The sequence below is a fragment of the Anomaloglossus baeobatrachus genome, chromosome 12 (assembly GCF_048569485.1).
Source record: "Anomaloglossus baeobatrachus isolate aAnoBae1 chromosome 12, aAnoBae1.hap1, whole genome shotgun sequence".
Taxonomy (NCBI): domain Eukaryota; kingdom Metazoa; phylum Chordata; class Amphibia; order Anura; family Aromobatidae; genus Anomaloglossus; species Anomaloglossus baeobatrachus.
Window position 1 is genome coordinate 116,430,571 of NC_134364.1, and position 11,679 is coordinate 116,442,249.

The 11,679-nt window shown below is 45.0% G+C and overlaps 1 protein-coding gene across 1 annotated transcript in view; it reads right to left on the reverse strand.

Moving 5' to 3' along the window:
- Positions 1–9,912, reverse strand: part of CHP1 (calcineurin like EF-hand protein 1) — a 50,757-nt gene extending 40,845 nt beyond the window's left edge. Inside the window, exons 1-2 of the mRNA XM_075331181.1 lie at positions 9,759–9,912; positions 3,604–3,676 (exon numbers count right to left, since the gene is read on the reverse strand). Coding sequence (XP_075187296.1) covers positions 3,604–3,676; positions 9,759–9,825 — 140 coding nt within the window. The 5' untranslated portion in view covers positions 9,826–9,912. The remainder of the gene's footprint in view (positions 1–3,603; positions 3,677–9,758) is intronic.
- Between the last annotated feature and the right edge of the window lie 1,767 nt (positions 9,913–11,679).

Genomic DNA, 11,679 nt, shown 5'->3' on the forward strand with positions numbered 1-11,679 from the left:
AAAAGTTGGGGACCACACCTACTTGGCTAAAAAGTTTAAGACTTGCATACAATGAAGAGTGTGTCATATGTCAGGAACGGAGGGGAGCAGGAACATAGGGAAACCGGATTCAAGAGAACAGCGGCGTTTACACCAAGGTCAGCGTTTTAGACCAGAAGTTGTCCAACAGTGCTCCCCGGCAGACATATTAAAAAAAGGCCATGTCTCAACAGGTTCCCCAAACCACTGCTGGGACACCCATCGAACCAAAAAACAGGGCTTCTGTTTGATCACAGAGATAGCATGAATGGTCTACGGAACTGGCGGTAATAGTCAAGCATTGTGCTCAATCTTTGTCTATGGGACTGCCAGAGATGGCAGAGCAGTGGTACGCACGGTCAGCCATCGCGCTATTGAAACAAGGCTGTTCAAGAGGCTTCTTTCGACATTGGTGCGATTGGAAAGTTCTCACCTAGATACATGATAAGACAAGTCTAAGACCCCCCCCCCCCCCATACAATTTAGCTTCCAGCCAAACAATGGTTCTGCTGGCAACTTTCTAACCAGAGTCCTTGATATGCGGGTATATGGTGGTCTCTATGAGAGGGTCAGCTTATTTCTTAAAGGTCCAGTCACACTAAGCAACTTACCAGCGATCCCAACAACGATAGGGATCGCTGGTAAGTTGCTAGGAGGTTGCTGGTGAGATGTCACACTGCGACGCTCCAGCGATCCCACCAGCAACCTGACCTGGCAGGGATCGCTGGAGCGTGGCTACACGGGTTGCTGGTGAGCTCACCAGCAACCAGTGACCAGCCCCCAGCGCCGCGTGGAAGATGCTGCGCTTGGTAACTAAGGTAAATATCGGGTAACCAACCCGATATTTACCTTGGTTACCAGCGCACAGAGCTACACGTGCAGAGAGCAGGGAGCAGCGCACACTGAGCGCTGGCTCCCTGCTCTCCTAGTTACAGCACACATCGGGTTAATTACCCGATGTGTGCTGCAGCTACACGTGCACAGAGCAGGGAGCAGCGCACACTGCTTAGCGCTGGCTCCCTGCTCTCCTAGCTACAGCACACATCGGGTTAATTACCCGATGTGTCCTGCAGCTACATGTGCACAGAGCAGGGAGCAACGCACAATGCTTAGCGCTGGCTCCTTGCTCTCCTAGCTACAGCACACATCGGGTTAATTACCCGATGTGTGCTGCAGCTACATGTGCACAGAGCAGGGAGCAGCGCACATCGCTTAGCGCTGGCTCCCTGCTCTCCTAGCTACAGCACACATCGGGTTAATTAACCCGATGTGTCCTGCAGCTACATGTGCACAGAGCAGGAGCCGGCACTGACAGTGAGAGCGGCTGAGGCTGGTAACAAGGTAAATATCGGGTAACCAAGGACAGGGCTTCTTGGTTACCCGATGTTTACATTGGTTACCAGCCTCCGCAGAAGCCGGCTCCTGCTGCCTGCACATTTAGTTGTTGCTGTCTCGCTGTCACACACAGCGATCTGTGCTTCACAGCGGGACAGCAACAACTAAAAAATGGCCCAGGACATTCAGCAACAACCAACGACCTCACAGCAGGGGCCAGGTTGTTGCTGGATGTCACACACAGCAACATCGCTAGCAACGTCACAAAAGTTGTTCGTTAGCAGCGATGTTGCTAGCGATGTTGCTTAGTGTGACGGGGCCTTTAAGCATTAACCCTTATCTCTGCAGACAACCACCAGTTGAGCCCCCCCCCCCCATACACAAACTGTTGGCTTAATCAGTTTAACTCTGCGAGATTGGATGTCATTAGTCTAAAGTGTATGGGGCATTGTACTTTGTGATAGAACTGCACATTTTAGTGACCTTTCATAGTGGCCAGCCCAAGGCGCACCTGTGCAATAATCAAGCCGTCCAATCATCTTAATATGCCACACCTGTGAAGTGGGTGGATTGTCTGCAAAGAAGAAGCACTCACTAACAGAAATTTATACAAATTTCTTAATGGTTTAGAGAGAAAACAGGCCTTTTGTGTGCAATAAAGTCTAAAATCTGATTTCAGAGCATGAAAAATGGGAGGGGTTGGTGCAGAGCTTCTCTGCTTTTTTCCTATATATTATAGCTGGTGGTCTCAGGAAGGGAATGGGGGACACGGTCCATCAGCTTATTGTCTAGGTATGCTTCCCAACAAGTAGGGATTGACCGATGCAAAAGCCCCCTTTAAACAGGGCCACGCTTCACTATATGAATATCTTGTATATAAAGCCAACAAAAACCCCATAAAAAAGGTCACCGCAGTTCATAGCCATGCACTAAGCCAACAATGTAACTGGCACATCATGTGATGAGGCTGAGCCACTTTACAGAGTTAAAAAATGACTAAATGGCCGTAAAAGACAATAATGTCGTGCCTTACATAACCAGCTCCTTCATTAAATGTCATGTCGTTACCACAGGCAGGCAGTTTATGATGAAAGTAATTAGTGGTCAGCAGCATGACACAATTACATCTGGAAGGCAATTAGTACCGCTAATGGAAATAACCGGGGGTGGGGGTGGAATTGTTTAACCCCCTTTCTCCCAGTGGGCCCATCACAACCCTAGCAACAGTGGTTAGATGTGGGAATATAAGAAAATTAGACCTATTCAACCCGGGAAGGTGCTCCTGTGCTCAGACAATGCCCTCCATGCCGGCAGTGAGCGAGTGCCGCCAGGCAACGTGGGGCCAACGTCATTGCTTTCAGCCCAGTGGAAACTGGGCACCAGCATTGGGGGAAGACAGTGGATCCCCATAGCATGTTATGATCGATTTAGGTTTTAAAATTAATTTCTTAGGACAAGCCACCAATATTCCATCTCTAAGGGTCTAAATCACAGCACCCCTTAAAATCCACTGCAGCACTAGAGTCTGTTCAAGACCATCCATATGTCCCAGTCCATTGGCCACGTCTAATCTGAGACTATAGGATAGTAGCCCCGAGAGCCATCTCTTACCGGACGGCAGTCGAGGTTCTTTGTTTGATTAGCCAGGCTGGCCTGACATAGCAATGATGATGCCACGCCAGGCTGGCCAAATAAAGAGAAGATCCATGAATGCCGGGGAGGTAGGATGTGGCTCTCAGGGGTCCCATCCAGGGGCCACAGATTACAGTCATAGCCGATGGACTGGGATGTGTAAATTAATTCACACTATCACCAAAAGGGGACTGCTCCAGTCTAATAGCCACTACTATGTGTACAGTTACATCTACACCTCCATGATGGTCACTTGCCGGAGAGACGCAGCTCCTCTAACACTTGATTGCAGGAACACAGTTTCAAATCCCCATCAATGGCAAATGTTTAATAACTTTGCAAATACATTGCTCATCTTATACAGCTCAATCCAGAGCTGCATTCATAATTCTGCAGCTTTCCATAACTCCTTCCCCAGCATTTCTTACTGAATAAATGTATAGAGTGTTTTATGGGGAGACTAAGTAAAAACCTCATAAAGAGCAGAAGTGAGAAACTCTGGGCTATAAGAGAAGTAATAAAGTTTTAAACCACTCATAATTCTTTATATAGACCGAGACTCGATGTGCAAAGGTGAAAAGAAGCCTGTAGACGTGTAACCAATACATATAGGGTTACCTTAACGTCCCATTCTCTCCCTTGTCCAGGCTGGTGAAGCGGCTGTACAGGCGGGTTATCTGGCTGTGAGAAACTAGACAAAAAAAAATAAATAAAAAAATTAATTCATAAATTTCACATCAACGGCAACTTAGTAGGGTTATGTTCACACTAAGGTTTGGCACAGGATGCAAGGAAAGCTCCAAAAACGGGTTACATCTTATCAAGTCTATGTATGACAGATGCTCACGGACAAGGAAATTTGTGTGGTGCATTTCAATGGGAGGCGCTGATGGACCGGGTGTGCTGATTACCCTTCATCAGATAAATTTTCAGTGTATAAGAGACAGAATTAGCGAGGGGGGCATTGCTTCAAGGAGAAAAAAAAAAAAAAAAAAAAAAAAAAAAAAAAAAAAAAAAAAAAAAATCGACCCAAAGGTTTAAAGACTAGTCCATTATTTTAACACTCCAGGGACGCTGCCCTAAAACGAACGAGACTAGTGTAAAACTGCCGAGCGCATAGACTGCAGAGGAACAGCAGTGGAAACTGAGCGCAGGACCTGGGGAGGATGAGTAAAGCACAGTTTGCTTTATAAACTACCAGGGTACAGAATTTTCCTTACGACTGCACAATCGCTTTAAAAGCCTCTTGATCCTTCAGTCAATTACACAGCAGAAATGTAGATCTCCACCTCCCGCAGACGCCAGAAGCATAAAAAGGCTAATCTCACTGGCACAAAATCAAAGCCATGATCTTGCACAAACTGGCCCTCCACCCTCCTGATTAATGGCTTCCTGCCATTACTATGAGGAGGTAGAACGTTAGCAGTCACCTCCACAAGTGGGTCCCCCATCAGTCTTACGTGGGCACCATTATGAGAGTCATCAGCAGCACATCGCTCCGTGTATGTGCCAACAATGTGCAGACTGTTTGGCGACCTAAAGTCGTCTGGCATTTATGGGCAGACGTCTGTTAGTAAATCCACGATTACGCTACTCTCCCCATAGAAAATGCCTAATTGAGCAGAAGGAAAACTAAAAATATCTCAGTAGACATACAGACACCTTAGGCTATGTGCCCACGCTGCGGATTTACCGCGGATTTTGCCGCGGATTTGCCGAAAATCTGCAGCAGCGGCACTTCCAAGCCATTTCAATGGCATTTTGGAAATGCTGTGTCCATGCTGCGGATTTTTCCGCTGCAGATTTGCCGCGGATTTTGATGCGGAAAAATCTGCAGCATGTCAATTCTTTGTTGCGGATTTTGGTGCAGATTTTGGGGATAGAATGGGGAAAAAAAAAAAAAAGAAATCCGCATCAAAATCCGCGGGTGCGGATTTGCCGCGAAAGTCGCGGATTTTCATGCAGAAAAATCCGCAGGTACATTCTACCGTGGACACAGCCTTAGGTGTTTTTGTCCAGAACTTGGATTGATGCACACAAAGGACAATAGTTTTTGTAATGGCACCACCCAGACTTTCCTCACTGGTGTTACATATGGAGGAACAAGAACTGGTGATGAGCGGACACTACCATACTGAGCGAGCAGTCAGATGGGCTCGATGTGTGTACTGAGTATAATGGAAGTCAATGGGAAACTTGTTCGAGGTTCCTCATCAACTTCCATTATGCTCCGTACACAAGTTGTGCCCATCCGATAGCACGTCGAGAGCATGGTACTGCCCACTCATCACTATTAGGAACCCATGCATATGAGAGCGCAAGGATGGGGGGGGGGGGGGGGGGGGTAAGCGCAAGGCCTTTGGGGGTGGGGGGGGGGGGAGGAGAGAGAGCGCAAGGCCAGGGGGTGGGGGTGGGGGGGGGGGGGAAGCAAGTATCACTGACATATATCCACTTGCACAGGAATATAAACCAATCCTCAGGGCCTCCACTGCTCGGATTACACCTAAGTGCACTGGATTGTGCCCGACCTTGACGCTATGTACACAGTGCTCCGGGAAGGAAGTGGCAGCAGCTCACAGGTCTGCACTCAGGGCGTACAACAGTTTCCAGAAATTCTAGTGCGGGGGATCAAAGGACAAAGAGCGAACCCTAGGATCATACGCTGCGCCCCGCACAGGCAGATTTGACTGCAGCGTTCCGGACGAGGGATAAAAAAAAACAAAAAAAAACCGTGTGCACTTTGCAGAACGGGGGTCCTAACGTTCCCACACTGCTCAAGAGAAGTGTCCACAGCTACTGAGCCATTCATACACGGAAATGTGGAACCACTGTTTTGAGAATTGGTGGGGAAGTGTAGACCTTTTTTGTTTTTTTCCAATAGAAATAAGTATGAAGTGTTTTTTTTTATTTTTCAGGTGTTTATTGAAGCAGATCAGTGTGCACAGGTCCCAAGATTAGCCGGAATGACACCTACAGGGCTGTTATACGATTACTCACTATATAAACCCTTCCCGACCCGATGGAACAAATATTCCCTCCACCTTTGTTATCATAAACTTAAAAAAAACAACACCCTTTTAGGCTATGTGCACATGCTGCGTTTTTTTGACGCTGCGTTTCTGGCCGCTAAAAACGCATGCGTTTTTGCTGCGATTTGGTGCGTTTTTGATCTCTGTTTTTCCAATGCACAGCATGGGGGGGAAAACGTAGAAAAACGCAGGAAAGAACTGACATGTCCATTTTTTTTTTTTTTAGCTCAAAAACGCAGCTTAAAAAATAAATAAATAAATAAAAAAAAAAAAAATGTGCGGACAGCAAAAATGAAAACTCAGACTTTGCTGGGCAAGCAAAGTCATGCAGTTTTGAGGCCAAAAACGCACCCGAAAAACGCACCGTGTGAACTTACCCTTAAGTTAAGATAACCACACTCTGTGCGATATTCCCTTTGTATACTCTGATGGTACCCATTAGGAAGGTGGACGACCATCTGATATGTGGGGGGTAGTCATACCACCCCATCCCTGACAGTAGGGAAGAGGGGGGGGGGTTACGGAGAGAAGGGATATAAAAAAAAAAAAAAAAAAAAAAAAAAAAAAAAGAATATAGGGCTGCTTTGATCCCTCTCCACAGTCGTCAAGTGTTGCATTTTCTCTGCATAGCCGCCTCCAGACCAAAAATCTATAGCTCCCCTGAAAATTTAGGATTGGACATATCAAAAGCTCAGCCCGATCCTTCTTTCCTTTTCACAAGAAAATTAATACAGAACAACATCTGTATAACAGCCAAACTAAAAAGGGACCATCCAATCCAAGTGCCTCGCATGCATCCCAAGATTACACCCCCCAAAAGTAAATATTATATTATAACCCTTCTCTCCCCCAGTGTGAATTCAGCAGCATCTTGAGAAATGATGACCCTTAGAATATAATGCAGTGATCGCACAACATAGTTATTGTGTTTTGCAGGGGTCCTAGCAGCCGGATCTCTCCGACATAAGATCTTAAAGAGATTGTCCACTAATGCATTTGGGGGAAAAAAAAATAATTACATTTATATAATTTTGTAATAATACATATAATTTTCTGACAAATGAAAATCATTAAAAGCTGATGTGCTGTTTAGTTTGTTTCCTAACATATTGAATGTGCTCATAAATCAGCTGTCTTAAGAGTGCTAGAAAGAGCTCGCTGCCCAATTCTCAGTTGACTCGATATACAACAATAGGTATCAACCACCGAGGACTCAGTTCTTTTAAACATTTTTTTTATGTAACAATAGGCAGAGCAACAGAGAATATCAAAAGCAAATGGCGCAACACGTTCAGATACAAAAATTATTTTAGATGAAAAATACATGGATTTTATTAGAAAAATTATGGTGGACACCCCCTTTAAAATCCTATAGATGACTTCATAGACTGTAGCTTACGAGCAGGGCCCTCACTCCTCCTGGTATCTGAATGTTGTTATTTTTCATTGTCTCATATTGTCTGTACATGTCCCCTCTGAATTGTAAGGCGCTGCGGAATATGTTGGCGCTATAGAAATAAAACTTATTATGAATTCCTTTAAAAAAATATATAGCCTGATTATACTCAGTGAGACTTTTCATAGGACTTCTAGTAATCAGACCTTTAGGCTATGTGCCCACGCTGCGGATTTACCGAAAATCTGCAGCAGTGGCACTTCCAAGCCATTTCAATGGCATTTTGGAAATGCTGTGTCCATGCTGCGGATTTTTCCGCAGCAGATTTGCCGCGGATTTTGATCTGGAAAAATCTGCAGCATGTCAATTATTCTTGCGGATTTTGGGTATAGAATGGGGGAAAAAAAAAAAAAATCCGCATCAAAATCCGTGGGTGCGGATTTGCCGCGAAAGTCGCGGATTTTCATGCAGAAAAATCCGCAGGTACATTCTACCGTGGACACACAGCCTTAAAGGGAACCCATCAGCAGAAATTTTGCTTTAAACCTAATAGTTTCCCCTCTGCAGCTCCTGGGCTGCATTCTAGAAAGCTTCCTATAGTTTTTGTGCCCCCTTTTAGACCAAATTAAATACTTTATAAAGTTGTACCTTTTGGTATGCAAACCTTGCAAATTATCCACGGGGGCGGGCTGTCTGGTGTTCGTTACTGTCCCTCCTGCCGACTTACGCCGTCCCCCAACGCTCCATTTCATACCTCAGGACGCCGCCCAGTGCGCCCGAGGTCCCGCGCATGCGCCGTGCGACTGTACCGGGACTGTGCACTGTGTGAGCGCTGGTGACGTGCTACACAGCCCTGAGATTATGGGCGGCGCTGTGATTGTCATCAAGTACCCGCCCATAATCTCGTGCCCGCGCTTTCCCCTCTGCCTCCAGCGTTCTGCGCAAGCGCTGGCCAGATGACCTGACGTCACCTCTTTCCCATCTTGCCCTGGAGCAGGAAATAGATGGGAGGAGCGGAGCAGGACACCACTGGTTACGAGAGGTAACGTCGGGTCATCTGGCCAGCGCTTGCGCAGAAAGCTGGAGGCAGAGGGGAAAGGGCAGGCACTTGCTGATGACAATCACAGCGCCGCCCATAATCTCATGCCTGCGCAGCACGTCACCAGCGGTCACAAAGTGCCAGTACAGTCGCACGGCGCATGCGCGGGACCACGGGCGCACTGGGCGGCGTCCTGAGGTATGAAATGGAGCGTTGGGGGACGGCGTAAATCGGCAGGAGGGACAGTAACGGACAACAGACAGCCCGCCCCCATGGATAATTTACAAGATTTGAATACCAAAAAGGTACAACTTTATAAAGTATCTAATTTGGTCTAAAAGGGGGCACAAAAACTATAGGAACCTGCTAGAAAGCAGCCCAGGAGCTGCAGAAGGGGAAACTTTTAGGTTTAAGGCTATGTTCACACTAGAAAAATGATTTTTCTTAAGAAATTTCTCAAGAGTGAAGGATTAGTGCACCTGCGTTTTTGCCGCGTTTTCGGTGCGTTTTTGGCGCTGGTTGCTCCCTGCGTTATTGTGCCAATTATCTATGGCAAATAACGCAGTTAGCTGCAGAAAAGAAGTGAAATGCTCATTCTTTTTCTTAATAAAATCTACTGGAAGAATTTTCTTAAGAAAAAAAGAACAGTGTGTGCACAGCTAATTTTTTTGGCCATAGGTTTTGCTGGGGAATGTCTGCAGAAAGGTTACAAGAATTTCTCAAGAAATTTCTGCAGCAAAAACGGACCAAAAACGCAGGTAAAAAACGCAGTGTGTGAACATAGCCTTAAGCAAAATTTCTGCTGACATGTTCCCTTTAAGGATTGTCCACATTTTATGATTGCTCTTAAAAAAAAAAAAAAAATTATATATATATATATATATATATATATATATATATATATATATATATATATATATATATATATATATATATATATATATATATAAAATATATTTTTTTTTTTAGTTTTTCAATGAAATATTTCCAGGCTCTTAGTTTCCCAACACATTCAGCCTCAATGTGATTATAAAACCGTCAAAGACACCCAAAAAAAGTTCTCCAATCACTATGAGAGTGAGCTCACTGGCCAAGCCTCAGTTGACTCATTGTGCAGTACAGAGGCTACAGGAGACCAATAGTGCAACATTTTTAACCTGAAAAAAGGTTCCCAAAGGTGGACACCCCCTTTAAATGGCAGTAAAGCTGCTCCGTGTGATATAACAGCTGAGCAGTCATACACAGCCGTGCAGACTGACAGCCCCATGCACACACTGCCCCGGAGCCGCGTCCCTGTGCCCACACTCACAGCCGGTCTCCTTCTTAATCTCTTCTAGCTCCTCGTCCCTCAGCAGTGTAGACGCCCGGGAGCCCATCTCTACGGCCGCCGCTTCCGGTCCCAATCCTGAAAACCGCAGCGTTCCCGGTATTTATACTACGACAATCCACGCCCACAAGACGTTTCAGAAGCCACGCCCATCCATGGAACAACGCAGCATTGGGAGAGGCGGGCCAGCCGTCAGAGGGCGTGGCCTGGAATCATTTCCGGTGTTGTGTGGTCATGTGACCATTTCTAGTAACGTGACCGCTCTAATTATATTATACTCCATTTATAATGACTTATTAACCATATCATTTATTTCCAGAATGAGCAAAGCACTAAAGAACACATTACCTGTCTGTAAGATGCATTATAAGCACGCCCTCTGCTGGCTGTTAAATAATAGTTGTGCTGCCCCTTTAAGACACTGGTTTCTAAAAAAAATTTAAATTCTGTCACAAAATAAAACAAATCTCTTCGGTCCAGTCTTTCCCTCCACATTTTAATTACGTTTGTCACTTTTAAAGCGTAAAAAGTCACAAAAATTTACTGGTGACACATTTAGTGCCATAAAAAGCTCGATAACTTCTCCGATACTAAAACAATAGATGACCGTCCATCCCTCCAAACACAATCCAGTCCGGATACCCAGAAAGATACGGAACCAGGGGCTTACAGGGGGTTTATTACTAAAATGCGTGGATTTTGGGTTAAAAATCAATTTTGAAATGGCGTTTCATTAATAAATTGCAGTGTTTGCCTTCTTCAGCCACTGAACTCCATTGTCTAATGTTACCTGATAAATGAGCTAACTGAGAAACAGTCAGTGAGCTCATTCTGATGATCCAATGCTATAGTTTTCTCATCTGATTTATGACCAAAGACCACTTAAAGCAAAGCATCTGCAAAGCCAAACAGTGCAAATACTTTTTTTATTTTTAACAAAATTTTTATATATATATATATATATATATATATATATATATATATATATATATATATATATATATTTCTCCAGAGGTGGATACCCCATTTAAGATAAGGGAGATGCAAACAAGTGTGAATAATAAACTAAATGTGAAATACCCCAAAACTCCTCGACAATGGCATCTAGGAGCCTTAGGAAATGAGTGACTGTCTAATGAGGCTGGAACAATGTGTGACCCCTGCCCTCACCTTCTTGGGAAAACAACCCCAGTCTATACTGCATGTCAATAAAGTTAGTTTTATTCACCCCCATTGCTCAGCTACACAGCGCCCTCAACAGAATAGTGGCCACAGCAGGTATTACACATCTGGTCATTATTGATTAGAATATGTGGATGTGCAGTACCTGGTTGTGGCCACTATACAGGTGAAGGCGCTGTTCTGTGCAGCTCCACAATTGACTAGCACTGGGAATAGCTGACTGGTGGGGGTGTCGGGGTTACTCAGGTGGGGTGAACTTGTACATTGGGGTCCGGGCCCTTAAAACAGAAAGTTTCCCAAACACTGGGCATTAGAAAGCTGCCAATCTGCCAATGAACGAGCAGAATTTGTAAACTTGGTTCAAAGTCATTTTTCTCAGCAACACATTGTACTGTGACCGTGCCGGGCTATGCACAACCATGCATAAAGGATATAATCCTATAGGAAGATCTATACAGGGTATTAAACCTCACACCCCCCTGTGACCATAGACAGGACAGTCCAGGCTTCACCAGATGTTTAGAGCTGCCGAGGAGCACATCTATATATCTATATATCTATATATCTATATATATATATATATATATATATATATATATAGCTATACAGGACGTGTGTGAGCAGAGATCTTACCGGCTTGTCCCACACTCCAGCAGGTCCTCTCCCGCCCCACACTCTCTAGGGCTGCAGCCTCCACCCAACTCTCAAATGACTAATCAAT